At 36.2% G+C, this 15479-nt stretch overlaps 1 protein-coding gene across 1 annotated transcript in view; it reads right to left on the bottom strand.

The window, feature by feature from the left end:
• Positions 1 to 15479, bottom strand: part of MND1 (meiotic nuclear divisions 1) — a 64667-nt gene that overhangs the window by 14470 nt on the left and 34718 nt on the right. The window contains exons 5-6 of the mRNA XM_046657174.1: positions 6529 to 6603; positions 3680 to 3794 (exon numbers count right to left, since the gene is read on the bottom strand). Coding sequence (XP_046513130.1) covers positions 3680 to 3794; positions 6529 to 6603 — 190 coding nt within the window. The remainder of the gene's footprint in view (positions 1 to 3679; positions 3795 to 6528; positions 6604 to 15479) is intronic.

Here is a 15479-nt window from a genome sequence, read left to right as displayed (position 1 = left end):
TAACTTTTACCTTTTTGGGTGCTGGATATTTTTCTACTCCTATAAATATTCTTGAGCTTTGTTTTGGGAGGCATGTAAGTTACTTTGCAATAGTTTGATGCTTTCAAGACTTGCTCTTATGGTTTGTCAGGCAAGTTGAGAGCCGAGCTCAGTCTAGAGCAAATTACTCCCCTCTTTTGAGGCAAGACCTTCTTGAGTACTCTACCTAGTACCTTGTGAATTATAAATTTTCCCAATCTGACTGGTAAGAACAGGCACTATTCCTGGTCCTGTGTGAGAGCCTGGCACTGTCCCTTCTCACTGAGACTGTTCTTTCCCCAGCTTTGGGTAGTTTTCTCATACGCCTGCATTGAATACTTGAGGGGAACCTTCTGTAGACATCCAGGATTCTGTTTCTGTGTAACTCTCTCCTCTCTAGTATGCTGTCCTATGAACTCTAGCCACGTTGGTCTTCCTGATTCTCAGTTCCATCTCCTCAACTCAGGGAGTCTGCAGGGTCTGCCTAAGTTTTCCTTCCTTGCGTCACAGTCAGGAAACTCTCTCAACAAAATAAGCTAGGACAATTGTAATGCTTACTGTTTCCTTTCTGTAAGAATCTTTGTCCTTTTTGTCTGATATCAAGTATCTTGAAAATCATTATTTCATATGTTTTATTTTTGTTGTTTTTCAGGTGGGAGGATAAATCAAGTCCATTACTACGCTATCTTGCCTGGAAGTGGAAGTGCCATATTTGGATAAAGTTTTACTTGTTAGCTGTTCTAGGTTTTAAAAGGAGAGGAACTGGACATTTCACTATAAAAGTATGAAGTGAAGTTAGCCTAAAAATTCTTTTTACAGGTATATAAGCTTTGATAGTTCTTTTTTTTCTAATGATTGTAGTTTGGTAGCTGTCTACAGAAAAAGATATCTTACCGTCACATCTAAAATATGTTTATGTCATTATCCTACGTATCTACTGTCTATTAAATATTATGTAATTTTCTATAATTAACGTATTCTATAAAATTGATAATATTTTTCAACACAGTAAAAAAAAAAATTGCATGAAGCCAGGAAGGAAGGACTCTTATCCTCTCACTCCCCTATTAAGATGAGAAATGCACATGATAATGTCAAAAATTAATACTTCTGCAATAGATTCAGCATTATAAATTTTATAGGATCCAAATATAGACCCATCTTAAGTGGCTGCATAAATATTAAGAGATAATCTAGGTCTGATGTTGAAGAAAAATGATAAAGTCTCTTAAGTCACGGTAAACCAAAAATTTTTTCTTCTCATTTACTTAGATTTCATACCCTGCATAATATTCATTCACATTGGTATGTTTTCCTTGAGTTGAGAAATAAATGACCAAACTTTTAAATTCCAGGGTGAAGACGGAGAGAATTCAGGCAACCAGTATAAAACTGCAGTTGCAACATCCTCCTCAACTATGCTATTCTCCAGAAAATCCATCATCCTTTATATACCCTGAAACTTCTTCCTTCAAGTTTTATTACCTAAGAGGTGATGCACTTGCCAAAATTGTTGTTTGATTCAGAGGTACAAGGAATGGCAACATCTGAAATTATATGCCCGAATAAAAGTTTTTCCTCTTTGTGAATCAGTCTGGCACAGTTCTCTATCCCTGTTGATTTTCTGCACGTCAAGATGATCCTCTGGTTTAGGATCACCATCAGCATAGGTCAGAGTAGTTCTGTAAGCCTAAATGAGAGTTTGAGTCATTCTTGAGTGGATATAAGTAATCAAAATTATGAAAAGGAGTGTAAAAATGGGAGGTCACAAGTAAAGGTGATGTCAGTCAGGGTCATCTGTCCAGGGAAACAGCTGTGGCAATACAATGGGGACCACAAAGTGCAAAAGCAGAAGACTTGATTGGGTATGGTTAAGAGTTGTGGGTCTGAGACAGAAAAGGGAATGAAACGGGCAAGCAAAGAGTCGGTACTTCAAAGAAAAAGTTCAAGAATTACACAAAACTGAAATCAGGAAGGAAGGCAGAACCAAGTTAGAGTAATAAATGAAGGATCAGACTTGGTTATTGTGGAGAAAGAATTTTCATGATGAACTGCTAAAGGGCACAGCTGTGCTGAACCTGAAAATAAACTACCTGAAGGTATTAAATCTCGGTAGGAAAACTATTTTTTAAGTTCTCTTTCATGAGAAGCTGCTCTAGACAAGACACACAACATGTGATGTCCTCTTTAACAAGCAGTTTGTGTTTCCTTTTAAAGATGAGTCATGAGCAGGCCTAGCTTCCTAACAGTAACTCCTACCTTGTCTCCTGCTGCTTTGATGTGCTTGTGGTCACTGAGCATCATTTGATAGTTTAAATTTTAAAACAGATTAAAGTGGTTAATTTTGTAGCAGTAGATTTGGTAAGCACTTCTGCAGAATGATGATAAATGAAATGCATCTCTGGGCAGTACAAAAGAGCTAACATGTCTCCCCAGATACTTAATTTACAGAAAGTGACTTGCTCAGGGGGCTCTTCTGCCTCACCTCTTTGAAAATCACTTTAGGTAATCAGCTGAACCAGGGCCAACACACGCCACCATCTAGGCTGTGTGCTACACGTATGTGAACGGTGCCTCCTGGAGTTGTGCAAAGCAGGACCTGTCTCTCAAATTAAGTTTAACTTTAGATTACACTAACTGAACTGCTTAAAACATTTTTAATTGCAAAGAATATCATCAAGAATAGCTTAATTGCAATTAAACTATTCTTATGTTAAAGTACCAAATATTTTCAATTTCTCTCAAACCCTTCAGTCACATACCATGATATCCAGTTTTCCTAAAAGTTTCATTTGGTAAAGTTCTCTAAAGGAAAAGACAGGCTAAGACAGACAAATGTGAAGAAAGTTAAGCATATTTCCCTAAGCAATTAAATGCAGTGTCTTTTATAATACACTCATTTCTCCAAATATTCAAATTTCTGTCTTTATGTAAATATATAAAAATTATTCAGAATGAAGCTTTGGGGACTCTGATTTAAAAGTAGGGCAGGGGCTGGCCCCGTGGCTGAGTGGTTAAATTCGCACGCTCCACTTCGGTGGCCCAGGGTTTCGTCAGTTTGGATCCTGGGCATGGACATGGCACCCTCATCAGGCCATGCTGAGGCGGCGTCCTACGTAGCACAACCAGAAGGACCTGCACCTAGAATATAAAACTATGTTCTGGGGGGCTTTGGAGAGAAGAAGGGAAAAAAAGATCGGCAACAGATGTTAGCTCAGGTGCCAATTAAAAAAAAAAAAATTAAAAAAAAAATAAAAGTAGGGCAAAACATCATTGGTATATTCAAATGGCAAGTCAACACAAGACTGATTTTCTGCAACTTGCAAACTCACACTTTTGGCATCCTTTCCTAGATGATAAGAGGGATTCCTTTCTAGAGCCAAGGTACTTGGAGCCAAGTTAGCTCCTTCCTGACTCCTTAGTTTCCTAGGCTTATGTTTTATGTCTTTACCCTTCTACCCCAGCTACCTTCCTTACTCTTAAAACATTTATAATTTCAAAGTTGTCACTGTTAAATGTTTTAACATTAAGGCTCTTTAGTGGAAATATTTAGGTAACATTAATACTTTTAATGGCTTCATTTTCTCATATACCTAGAGAATGATTATCAGGCAACTAGAAGTATAAACTCTTGTTCATTAGCAAAGTGATACAAACGTACGTATTTCTTCTACAACTTGTGGGTCACATTCTCTGTATTTTTCTACTTCTGCCTTTAGCTGTTCCCTTTGGTCTCGAAGTGAAGAAAGCTCTTTTGCTAGCATGGTTCTCTCTTCCTGCATTCAAAACAGTTTTACGTACAATTAAGACAAACAAAATGCCAGATGTTATAAAGTTATACATTTTATAAACATTTTCATTTTATTTCTCATAACTGATGTGCATTAGGCTTTTGACAATATTATATATACACAAACATATTCACAATATAAGAGCAAACTCAATTCTCATTTTTATCTGAAATCTCAAGCATCTTTTATATATATTGACTAAGTGAATGGGAATTAACATGTAGAATGGAGCACTCATAAATAGGTGAGAGGTTACGAATTATGTATGAACTCAAAGACAACTATGTTATGTGATAGGAAAAAAATTATACTGCCTCTTGGAAAGTTGCATAAGATTGTGTCTATGTACATAAGTAATATATTATGGCAATATCAATCATTATACAATTTTCCTTAAAACTGTTCTAGATAATTTTTCAACCTTTAAGAATAATTAACCTTTAAAAATATTTAAATGTATCAAAGATAGCAGAGATGTAGCTTGTGGCCTCCCATACTTTCTTTTAAAGGTAAACAAGAATAAAGCTTTTAGACACAGTATGACCCAATAAACACCATTTGAAATTTCTAGCCGTAATTTTCACTAACAGCTATATAGTCACAGTGCTATAGGTATTCAGTTCATATGCGTGAAACCTGAAAAATAAGTCCAAACAAAAATCAAATATGGGCAAAGGTTATGATACAGAATTACAGAATAAGTCTGAGGCAGAACCAACCAGAGTTCAAGCCGCCTAATGGGACTTGTTTAAGGTTCCTTGCTAGCTTGTATTTTAGTACTCGCATTTTTCTACTTTTGCTTTTAGCTGTTCTCCTTGGTTCCAAATTGAAGAAAGCTCCTTTGCCAGCATTTATAAAAGAGAAAGCATGCACCAAGCAGCATGCACAGTCCAACAGAACTCTACAATGACAGAAATGTTCTAGATGTGTGTTCCTTAATGCAGGAAACAGTAGCCTCATGTGGCTACTGAGTACACGACATGTCATCACACACTACTATTACCAAGAAACTGAATTTAATTGCATTTAATTTTAATTTTAATGTAAATAGCCACATATGATTAGTATATACTGAATTAGCACAGCTCAGGAGAGATTTAAAAATAACTACATTATAAAATGGTCAGTATTTGCCATGCACATCCAAATTATACATGCTCCACAATGAAAAATGAGAGGAGAAAAAGCTAATGCAGACAGGGGAAACAGTGTCAAACATCCATGTGAATGCAATTACAGCTCTCCAGACACCCTGAATTGGAAGCCGTCTCAGACTGTTACTAGCACTGAGATCGTTGCCAAATCCCCGAATCTCTTTGTGCCTTCGGTTACTCAGATACGAAAATGGAGACAGTGATAGTGGCTATCTTCTTGGACTGTTGGCAGGATTCAAGAAATATATAAAATGTGTTTGGAATAGTATACCTGCCTGGCTCATAGTAAGCAGAATATATATGTTAGCTATTTCTTCTTCATCATCATCATTGTCAGCAGCAGCAACATTACCATGAATAATATCCAGCAGATAAGGGCTAGGTATTTCTGAAAAATCCTGATTGGTGAGGTCAAGATGCACACAAGAGTTCATCTTTCTCAGGAGCCTTTCTGAACTACGAAACTTTTCTAACAGCTGCAGGCACCAACTAGGTTTGCTACTGTTTTATTCTCTAGTTGCATTGGTTCCAGTGGGTGGGGTAACTCAGCCGACTGGCTGACAACTTTTGGGCATGTGTCTATCACCATGAGTTAATGGTGCTTCTACAAGTTATTGCCAATGTTAACGGAAAAAAAGGATCAAATAAAGAAGTGGTAATTGCTCCTGTCAATGGAAGAAGAAATGTAACAGTTTCAGGCTACGCCCAGCATTTACCTTCCCTTGAATATTCAGAAATTACCCTTCTCCAATTCCTATCTGGGACCGAGCTGACTATTCACATGAAAGAAGGTATGTAAAATAACTTTGAAAAGCATAAAACCACTGTAAATCTGTAATGTATTCTCTTCTACAATCTGACAAGTTTTTGAGTCTCTTTTACAATCAAGTGGTACAAACAGAGGTCTACATGGAATGTTTTGTGGCTCACATTGATCTCCAACATTTTTTCAAGTCATAAATCCACACTTGAGATAATGATGAAACTAGAAAGTAAAGCGATTTTTAAAAATCACTAACATAATACTTTAGACAATACTGTACTTTTTCAAATAAAATAGTAGGTCAATATTCATTTAAATAATTTAGAAATATTACATGACCCCAAGGATACTATATTGACAGTTTTGAATTAGTTCTGTGCCAAGAATTTTAAAAAACATGACAAAAATTTACAGAAACATTTACATAGGGCTTACCTTGTGCCAGGTCCTCTTTTAAGCACTTTTGCAAATATCAGCTAGTTTAATGCATACAATAACCCAATGGTTTTATTAGTCCCCATTTACAACTAAGAAAACTGAGAACAGAGTTTAGTAGACTTTCAAACCCAGGCAGTCTGGCTCCAGGGTTTATGCTTTCAAGCCATGCTGCCATATACAATATAATACAATCATCATAAATTTAGATTCACTGCCAGCGAATCCTACCAGGTCAGACGTTCACGTCTTTTGCTGTGACTCACTTCTCTTCCAGTAGGAAGGGCATACTCCTCACAGGAAGCTCCATTTCTTACTCTTCTATTTAGAATTGACATTATTAAAGAATCTACAGACACAGACTTACCGTTTCACTTCGGCCAATTTTAGCTTTCTCGATGCTTTTCTGTAGGTTTGTACGCTTTTGGTTTCCCTCCGATAACTAGAGAATTAAAACAAACAAAAGATAAACTTTCTTAACATGAAGTTTATGAGTCAAGAAGACAAATGAGATTTGTCTTCAAGCCAAGTCAATGTAACAAAAAAGTCAAAGACAGGGCTGGCCCAGTGGCACAGTGGTTAAGTGCACATGTTTCACTTTGGCGGCCCAGGGTTTGGTGGCCCGGGGTTTGCCAGTTTGGATCCCGGGTGTGGACATGGCACCGCTTGGCAAGCCATGCTGTGGCAGGCGTCCCACGTATAAAGTAGAGGAAGATGGGCATGGATGTTAGCTCAGGGCTAATCTTCCTCAAAAAAAAGAAAAAAAGTCAAAGACGACACTGAGAACTAACTTCTCCAACCTGGAAAAAAAAACAAGTACCATAGGCATGATGGATAGACTGAAAAAGAAAGTTCAAAAATATTCCTTCTTATCCTATACAGAAAAATGAAGGATACACTTTCAATCTTTCCACAGTCTTCATTTATCAGGTTCCTCACTCCCATCCCAAATAACTTGAGGTTTATTATTTAGTTAAAAATTGAACTTGAAAATTCTAAAAAATCTGTTTTATATAAAATCTTTCTTCAAATTTCATTTCACTTCTGACTAGTGTTTTCAAAATACCCTAGACTGCTTCTTTTGATTTGTAGTATCGTGACCTGTTTCACTAACACAGAGTCAAAAATGAATACATCACTTATTACTCTTAAATAAGGTACTTTATAAGGAATTGCATACTCTATATACTAAGTTCTCAGAAAAGAAAAAAATCTATTAGCCTGTTGTTGATTTTATGCATGTTTTACATACCTTAAAAGTGATCACTTCAAGCATTTTACTAAGCTTAGAAAGCAGTAAGTTATATGTGGAAAGGGATTAAATAATACCAGCATAAAGAGACCACAGATACAGAATATTCATTAGCATTCGGCTAGGCCCACACAAAAACAGGCTGCCTAATTTCAGAACCTTGCTTCCCCTTCTCAATTTTATTAATCTCACCAGGACCCATGACTAAATAAATCATTCCAGGAAATTCCCAGTACTAAATTCTTCACCATCTCTTTTGCTATAAACAAGTGAGAAATTTCAGACTCATTTGATTGGGGAAGGACCTTTTAAAAATATATTCCACTCCCCCCTCACTCTTGAGTTATGAACATTTAGAAAATAATTATTGGATGAATGATTTTTTTTTTTGGCTGATTATAAGTAAATGACCTTTCACACTATGACCTAGTTATATGTTGAGGGTGAATAATATTTACTCTTTTTTGCCTAAAAACCACAAACATTGTATCTTCAAAAAGTTGGTCGCTTTATCCTGGCTTTAGGAAATTTTGCACTTCTCAATATGCATAAAGGAAACACTGTCAACTTTCCTTTAATGGTTCTCTAGTCACTCACTGATTCTAATCCACAGCATGAACAAAATCCATCTGTGATGCTAAGACACCACCACCAAATTCTATTCTCCCATATATTAATATCTTGTGTATTTCAGCTGGCTTTATTATCTTCCTAAGTTAAAAAACAAAAATCTGCTGTAGAATTCAGAGCCAAAATAAGCTTTAAAGCCCTAAATTTAGCAAGGAGATTTAGTTCTTTAAAACAAGGGTTCTCATTTATAAAATAATGCTATTTTAAAAAGTTAATATTCTACCCTGAAGGACGCAGATGAAATCATTAATAAATGCAGGTAACGTTTAAATTCAGGAGTAGAGAATTTTCCAATGAAAAAATACACATACATATTAGCATAACATTTTCTCATTAAAAATGTTTTTCGGGTCTTGCCCCATGGTGCAGTGGTTAAGTCTGGCACCCTCTGCTTCAGTGGCCTGGGTTCGTGGGTCCAGTTCCCAGGCGTAGACCTACACCACTGTCAAGCCATGCTGTGGTGGCAACCCACATAGAAAATAGAGGAAGACTGGCACAAATGTTAGCTCAGGGCTAATCTTCCTCAAGAAAAAAAAGAGGAAGACTGGCAACAGATGTTAGCTTACAACGAATCTTCTTCACCAAAAAAAGTTTTTACACTAACTAGATAAGTAGACGTTATCCAAGACATTAATAATAATATAAAAATAAGCCAATAATTAATGGATATATATCTTAATTATATCAATGAAGTGTCTTCCAGGTATTGTATGTCTGCTTGTAATTACTTACAACTTAAAAGCATTTGAAAGAGAGTTAATTCAGGAATTCCGTAACTCTGAAAATAATCTTAAGTATTTTAAATGTGATTTCATGATTTATCTTTTTAAGTATCTTGATAATGGAGGGAACACAATCTAAATGATGTTATCAAATGAGAAGCTTCTGCTAATTATCTTAAATATTGAAACAATTTGGTTCAGCTCAATAGTAAAGGATTCTCGGGGCTCTGTTTAGTTCTTAAGATCTCTACTACTGGAAATGATGAAAGCAACTCTCATGAGGTGATCCTGGCTATCAATTTTTCACCTACACGTCTCTTAGAAGCAATATTGCTATACGTAGTTCCTAACACATACCTTGCAATTTCAAACCAGGCCTCAACTGATTAAGGGCTGAGATTTTTTAGCCACTGTATAGATATTAACTAAACCGGTAGTTCTCAAACTTTAGCATATATCAGAATCACTCAAAGGGCTTGTTAAAACACAGCTTGCTGGGCTTCACCTCCCAGTTTTTGAACAGTAGGTCTGGGGTGGAACCTAGTAATTTGTATTTCTAACATGTTCCCAGGTGATGGTGATACGGATGCTTCTGGTTGGGGGCACCAAACTTTTGAGAACCATTGATCTAAACAAAAACCTGTTTTCTTGCAGTAATACAGCCAGCTGAAATACACAAGATATTAATATATGGGAGAATATTATCTAGTTCATCAGCAAAAATGAAGTACTGCTAAATATTGTAGCCTGAACTAGAAACAAAATATCTTAAGATTTCTGTCATTAAAAGAAATGCAAAAGTCCACATTTACAAAAATAGAAAAAGGAGTGATACTCTATATTGAAGAAAGGTATTCACCATAGGATTCCTTTAAAGAACGAACTCCCCTGACACACTTCTATAACATAGCACAAGAATATATACTGTAACAAATCCATTTCCAAGTTCACTAAAGCAAACAATTTTTTAAAACATAGTAATTCAGAACAAAACAACAGCAGTAAAAACCACAACAAAAACTACTTCTAATTAGTAAGAACAGGATTTCATCTTTAGATTTGAGGATCTGACACAATGCTTCTCTTTACTGCATGTCAGATCACTAGTACTGACATTCAGGCTTGAGAAACATAATGCCAATGTTTTCTAAAGGGCTGATTCACTGCCTGGAGGAACTGCCTATTCATAAGAGGAACAGAAAGATTGATTCAAGCTGGCTGCATCAGAATTCTGATTGGTTCTTTTTTAGAAATAATAAAATTTCAAAGCATTAGGGAAAGAATATTGAAGTTTTCTCAGGTGGGAAAGAATGTCAAGGAACAGAGGATGGGGAAAAGAGGTAGTAAGAGAAACCACATGAGTCTACTGCTTTATCAAAATTCACATACAATATGTTATGGAAAAATAGGCTCTATGTCTTTTGTTTTCCCTTAAAAAAAAAAGAGTATCATTTACTATAAAATTTTATAGATTTAAAATGTCTTGTTAGAGTATCTACAACTTTAAAATTTATCTTTTAAGGCAGTATTCCATTTAGGAATTGATCATAAGGAAGCAATGAACACTTTTATAAAGACATATTTATATATAAAGATAGGAGCCATGTAATTGTCTTAACAATAGAGAAACGTTAAATCAATATTTCATGGTACGAATGTGTCACAATTATGTAGCCAAAGGAAATGTTTTGGAAGAATTTTTACTGATACTGTAAAATACTCACAGAACAGAGTTTTTTAAAAGCTGGAAACAAACTGTCACTACATTTGACAGCCTATCTAGGGGAAAAAAATACTGCAAGAAAATGCAGAAAATTTTAAAAATGGTTATCCCTGTATTGTGGAATATATTTTTAAATTTTTTATACAATCAGCATACATAACTATTATCTGAAAAGCTCTTTTCTCATTATAAGCAATACATGAATGTATTCTCAGAGATTAAAAGGAATACATTCTTGTTTTAAAAAACTCAATGCAGAAGTATCTAGACAAAGTCCCCTTTGGCTCTCCACCTCTGCACCATCCCCACAAGCCCCTCCCCAGAGGGGAGCCCTGCAAATCTAGTAGGCAGCCTTCTTGCCCCAGTCCTTTGTTTTCTATTCAGATATAGATCAATATAGAGAACATTTCAAACATATGACATTACCCTTCATGTAACGTTCTGCAACCTGTTACTTTCAGAGAAATGTCCATGTCAACACATATACGTAGTTCTACTTCATTTTTTTAAATAGATTTTATTTTTTAGAGCAGTTTTAGGTTCACAGCAAAATTGGGTGGAAGGTACTGAGAGTTCCCATACAAACTCTGCCCCCACATATATGCAGGCTCCTCCACTATCAAAATCCCCCACAGGGTAGTACATTTGTTATAAGTGACGAATCTATATTGACACATCATTATCACCCTAAGTCCATAGTTTACACTGGGGTTCACTCTTGGTGTTGTACCTTATATGGGCAATGACAAATGTATAATAATATGTATGTAGAATTACAGTATCACAGAGTATTTTCACTGCCCTAAACATCCTCTGTGCTCTGCCTAGTCATCCTGCCTCCCCCAACCTCTGGCAACCTCGGATCATGTTACTGTCTATATAGTTTTGTCTTTTCCAGAATGTCATATAGTTGGAATCATACATTACATAACCTTTTCATTTCTTTCATTTAGTAATATGCATTTAACGTTCCTCCATGTCTTTTCATGGCTTGACAGCTCATTTCTTTTTATTACCGAATAATATTCCACTGTCTGAATGTACCAGTTTATTTACAGATTTACCTACTGAAAGACATTTTGATTGCTTCCAAGTTTGGGCAATTGTAAGTGAAGCTGCTAAAAAAATTTGTGTGCACATAAGTTTTCCACTCATCTGGGTAAATCTTAAGGATTCACCACTGGATCATATGATAGGAGTATATTTCGTTTTCTAAGAAGCTGCCAAACTGTCTTTCAAAGTGGCTGTACCATTTTGCATTCCCACCAGCAATGAATGAGTATTCCTGTTGCTCCACATCCTCACCAGCATTTGGTATTGTGTTCATTCTTTTTTAAATGTCTGCATACTATTTATTATTCCACTCTTTTATCAATAGCTATCTATTAATGTCCAGTTTTTCATTACTGCAAAGCTCCAATACTCCCATCATTTGACATGGGCCTATGTGCACACATGGAAGTCTTTCTGTAAGGTAGATCATAAGCAAAATTGCTAGATCAAAGGATAAGAACATTTAACTTTAAGTGCTTTTTTTTGTGGAAAAGACACAAAATTTACCATTTTAACCATTTTTAAGTGTATAATTTAGTGGTATTAAGTACATTCACAATATTATGCAACCATCACCATTATCCATTTCCAGAACTTTTTCATCATCCCAAAAAGAAACTTTGTACCCATTAAAGAATAGTTCCCCCTTCCTCTCTCCAGCCAGTCTCTGGTAACCTCCGTTCCACTTTCTGTCTCTATGAATTTGCCTATTCTAAGTATCTCATATAAGAGGAATCACAATATTTGTCCTTTTGTGTCCAGCTAATTTCACTTAGCATCAAGGTTCATCCATGTTGTAGCATGTATTAAAATTTCATTCCTTTTTAAGACTGAATAATAAATATTCCACTGTAAGTTTATACCACATTTTGTTTATCCATTCATCTGTTGATGGACATTTGGGTTTTTTCTACCTTTAAGCTATTGTGAATAATGCTGTTAAGAAATTGGTGTACAAGTCCCTCCCCTGCTTTCAATTCTTTCGGGTATATACCTCAGAGTGGACTTGCTGGATCATATGGTAATCCTATGTTTAACTTTTTTTTTTTTTGAGAAAGACTGTCCCTGAGCTAACTTCCGTGCCCATCTTCCTCACTTTATATGTGAGACGCCTACCACAGCATGGCTTGACAATTGGTGCCATGTCTGCACCCAGGATCCGAACTGGCGAACCCCGGGCCGCCAAAGCTGAACGTGCGCACTTAACTGCTGTGCCACCGGTCCAGCGCCCTATGTTTAACTTTTTGAGGAACCACCATACTTCTTCCACAGTGGCTTCATCATTTTACAGTCCCACGGGCAATGCACAAGCATTCAATTTCACCAACACTTCTTACTTATCATTTTTTCCCTTTATAACAGTCTTCCTAAAGGGTGTGAAGTGAATGTTTACTTTTAGTCATTTTGTCCTTCATAGACAATTTATAACAGGCTTACTTCCTGCAGGTTTCTCAAAAGTGGATATTGCTATTAGTTTAAAAGATTGATAATCTGATGGCTAAAAAGGGACATTCCATCATTGTTTGAATTGGTATGTCTTTAATTATTGAGATTTAGCATCTTTTCATATATCTATTGATCATGTGTATTTCTTCAATGACTTATTTAATAATATCCTTGACCATTATTTTACTGCATCGTTTACTTTTTTCTCATATATTTTTAGGAACTGTTTATATGTAGTAGACAGCAATTACTCGGTTATAAATGTTTAACTTTTTTTTTTTTTGAGGAAGATTAGCCCTGAGCTAACATCTGCTGCCAATTCTCCTCTTTTTGCTGAGGAAGACTGGCCCTGAGCTAACATCCGTGCCCATCTTCCTCTACTTTATATGTGGGACACCTACCACAGCATGGCTTGCCAAGTGGTGCCATGTCTGCACCTGGGATCTGAACAGGTGAACCTTGGGCCGCCGAAGTGGAATGTGCGCACTTAACCACTGTGCCACCAGGCTGGCCCCTAAATGTTTAACTTTTAATGTTATCCTTCAGTGTACAGTTTTAATTTTCTATGCAAATGTATCAATCTTTTGGCTTCCAGATTCTGTGTCTTGCCTAGAAAAGTCCGTCAAACTAATATCATACAAATAGTATCTATTATTTGTGGAGTTTTCTTTTGATCTTTCACTTTTTAAAAGGCCTCTGGTCTATTTCTGAAATGGTGTGAAGTAGGGCTTTAACTTCAATTATTTCAATGGCTATCCAATTAGCCCTACAATTCACTGCATAGTCTGTCCTTTCTCCACTGAATTGATAAAGATGTATGGCATCTTGATCATAAAGTAAATCAGTATACATTAGCCTGCTTATGGCTTCTCTGTACTGCTCCATTTATCTGTTTGTCTATTCTTACACGAATGGCAAGTTTTAATTACCATAGCGTTATATTTATTTTGATATCTGATAGGGAAGAATTCCACCTCATTGTTCTTTCTTTTTAATACTTTCTTGGCCCTTCTTGCAGTTTCTCTACCACATAAATTTGACAGTCATCTAAAAATTCAGTGGGATTTTGGTTACCATAACAGTAGCTATACAGATCTGAATTGACATTTTTATAATTGAGTTTTCTCATTCATGAATAGGTTGCTCCATTTATTTAAGAGCTCTTCCCATGTCCTTCAGTAGAGTTTTGTAGTTTTCTTCATGTATGTCTTACTCATTTCTTGTGAGGGTTTAATACTGGTTCGGTGCTACTAAGGGATAGGCAATGACCCCAGGCCTAAGTCTATCGCTGTATGGAATGCTCTCTGACACAGAGGTTGAACTCAAGTGTTAGTGAATCAGAATAAAGACAAAGTCTTTTGTTCAGTGGCTGTGGGAAACAGCTCTCTCCTGTCCTCTAGATTCTAAACTACAGAGCTACAAGGAAGCAACAGCCCAAATTACTGCAGGCAGTCATTATAACCATGAAGAAAGCCAACCTGAGGACACGGGCATCACATAAAAGGCAAAATCAAGATAAATGAGGAGAAATAGAGTCAGAATCTTGATTAAATGATGCTTGATGTATGCTCTACTTTTGAAAAGTTTTAATTTAAATAAGTCATTAAATCAATCTCACTTTTATCATTTATGCCAAGTAAACTTGGGTTTTCTGCCATTACCACAGTAAACATTTCAACTGTTACAACAGATAAAGCTTTACCAATAGTCTATTTCATATAGTGCTGGCCAGCAATGAAAGCTATGAAACATTTTGGAAGATATCAAATTTAAAACATTCCTTTTCTTTTTTTTGCAGGGGAAGATTTGCCCTAAGCTCATCGGTTGCCAATCTTCCTCCTTTTTTCTTCCTTCCCCTCCCCCTCAAAGCCCCAGTACATAGTTGTGTATAGTTGTATGTTGTTCTGGTGCTTCTATGTGAGCCACTGCCACAGCACGGCTACTGACAGATAAATGGTATGGTTCCACGCCTAGGAACTAAACTCAGGCTGCTGAAGCAGAGTGCACCAAACTTAGCTACTAGGCCATCAGGGCAGGATCAAATTTAAAACATTCTCATTCCTCTATACTGGGTTATAGAACTAAGTCTCCAAGAATAAAAGTGGGTGGAATAAAGTAATATATGCCAGGAAGGCTCTTCATTCAATAAACATTTATGAAGTGCCCACTATATACACAGTTACAATACTATTGGCCCAAATCTTTTCATAAAATTAATACAGTAACAAATAACTCAAGGCATGTAGTGAACACTGAATGTTGAGTAATTCTGAAGTAATTTTGCCTTATGCTATAAGACAGTGCTCATTAAAAGACAGTCTGTGATGCTAGTAAAAATATAGCAGATTAATACTCCATTTAACCAGGAGATCAAATTTCCAGCAATCCAACCCTGTGGAACACATTTAAGGACCTGGAAATGAGAAAAGTACACCAGGAATCCTAAATAATGGACACAGTGAAACTGGGGAATCCCATTAAAAAAGCAACAT

The sequence above is a fragment of the Equus quagga genome, chromosome 3, assembly GCF_021613505.1.
Source record: "Equus quagga isolate Etosha38 chromosome 3, UCLA_HA_Equagga_1.0, whole genome shotgun sequence".
Lineage (NCBI taxonomy): Eukaryota > Metazoa > Chordata > Mammalia > Perissodactyla > Equidae > Equus > Equus quagga.
The sequence above is the reverse complement of the archived record's forward strand: the minus strand, read 5'-3'. Positions and strand labels throughout refer to the sequence as shown.